We start from the raw sequence: 1,353 nt of genomic DNA, 5'->3' as shown, positions 1-1,353 counted from the left end.
TGAGCTTGACTAAACCAAAACAAAGAATGAATCCGCCCCAGGTGGAATATTTCCTAATTGCAGGAACTCGCTCTAAGCCTAGCAGTCTGAAGCAATAATTTACTTTCATCCAGGGAGACCCCAATATAATGAGGGAGCAATATAGGTTCCCTGAGTCCCTGCATTATTGAAACCAGAGTGCCTAATTGACTTGTTAATGTCTGTTCTCCAGGCTGTTGTGAGGCTGAAAATGGGTGGGGGGCTGCTTTTGGTGGAAGGGACCTCCGATTTCCATGGCAAGCGAAGACAGGCAGCAGGTCCCTGCTCCTGGATGAGAGCCAAGGCCAGTGGCTGGGTCTGATGGAGCCATGCCACAGCCACCGCGGAGCAGCTCTGTCCCCGTGTCCCCGTGTCCCTCAGGAACCCCTGGATGAGACAGGAGGGGGCAGGGCAGCAGGGACAACAGGCCAGGAGGACCTGAACTGTCAGGCCCTGCAGCAGCCCAGAAGGGCTCATGGCTCAGGCTCCGTCTGCTGATGCCTTGCACAGGAGCTAATTGGGGGCCACGGCTGGTGGAAGGAATGACCTTGGAGTGGGACTAATGTGCAGTGACTGGAGGCCACTGTGTGTGTGTCCATGTGGGCATACTCTCTCTCTCTCTCTCTCTCTCTCTCTCTCTCTCTCTCCCCACCCCTGCAGGAAGCCGCTTCATCTTGCTGGAGGGGAGCCAGCTGGATGCCAGCGACTGGCTGAACCCTGCCCAAGTGGTGCTCTTCTCTCAGCAGAACTCCAGTGGGCCCTGGGCCATGGACCTGTGTGCCCGGCGGCTCCTGGACCCCTGTGAACACCAATGCGACCCCGAAACTGGTAGGCGGGAACACCGGGCAGTGGGTAACTGTCAGAGAGATCGTGCCTCTCGCATCTACTCCCTTGACTCTCAGGCTCTCCTGCCCAAGTAGCCCGCTGCCCCCCAGAGCCCAGACCATGCAAGCTACCAGCATGTGGTGGGCCCATCGAGCGTGCTGGCTTAGAAAGTGTGGTCATCTGCTGGTGGACGCCTCCTCAGAAGGGCCCTGAGGTTAGCCCCAAGCAGAAGGCTCTGTGGGAAATGGCCTTTACGCTCCATTAGTCATCCGTTTGTTCTGGAGCTAGACTTGGTATGACTTTAAAATGAATGCATGTTTATTGTAAGAAATCAAAAAAGTTCAGAAAAGCTTTAAAGAAGAAAATTATAATCATCAATAATTCTCTCTCTTGGAGATAATCTCTTAAATTTTTAATAGATGCCCTTCCAATCTTTTTCCTGGGCTTGATTTTTTTTTTTTTTTTTTAGAGGTTTGGGAGGATGCTCAATCGCATGACATTAGAGCGTGT

At 53.0% G+C, this 1,353-nt stretch overlaps 1 protein-coding gene across 1 annotated transcript in view; it reads left to right on the top strand.

The window, feature by feature from the left end:
- ASTN1 (astrotactin 1) overlaps positions 1–1,353 on the top strand; it is a 402,092-nt gene that overhangs the window by 176,747 nt on the left and 223,992 nt on the right. Inside the window, exon 7 of the mRNA XM_004706713.3 lies at positions 679–846. Within this exon, the coding sequence (XP_004706770.1) occupies positions 679–846 (168 nt within the window). The remainder of the gene's footprint in view (positions 1–678; positions 847–1,353) is intronic.

Source organism: Echinops telfairi, unplaced genomic scaffold (genome assembly GCF_000313985.2).
Source record: "Echinops telfairi isolate 266 unplaced genomic scaffold, ASM31398v2 ScPeMD7_7424;HRSCAF=8462, whole genome shotgun sequence".
Taxonomy (NCBI): Eukaryota; Metazoa; Chordata; class Mammalia; order Afrosoricida; family Tenrecidae; genus Echinops; species Echinops telfairi.
The sequence above is the reverse complement of the archived record's forward strand: the minus strand, read 5'-3'. Positions and strand labels throughout refer to the sequence as shown.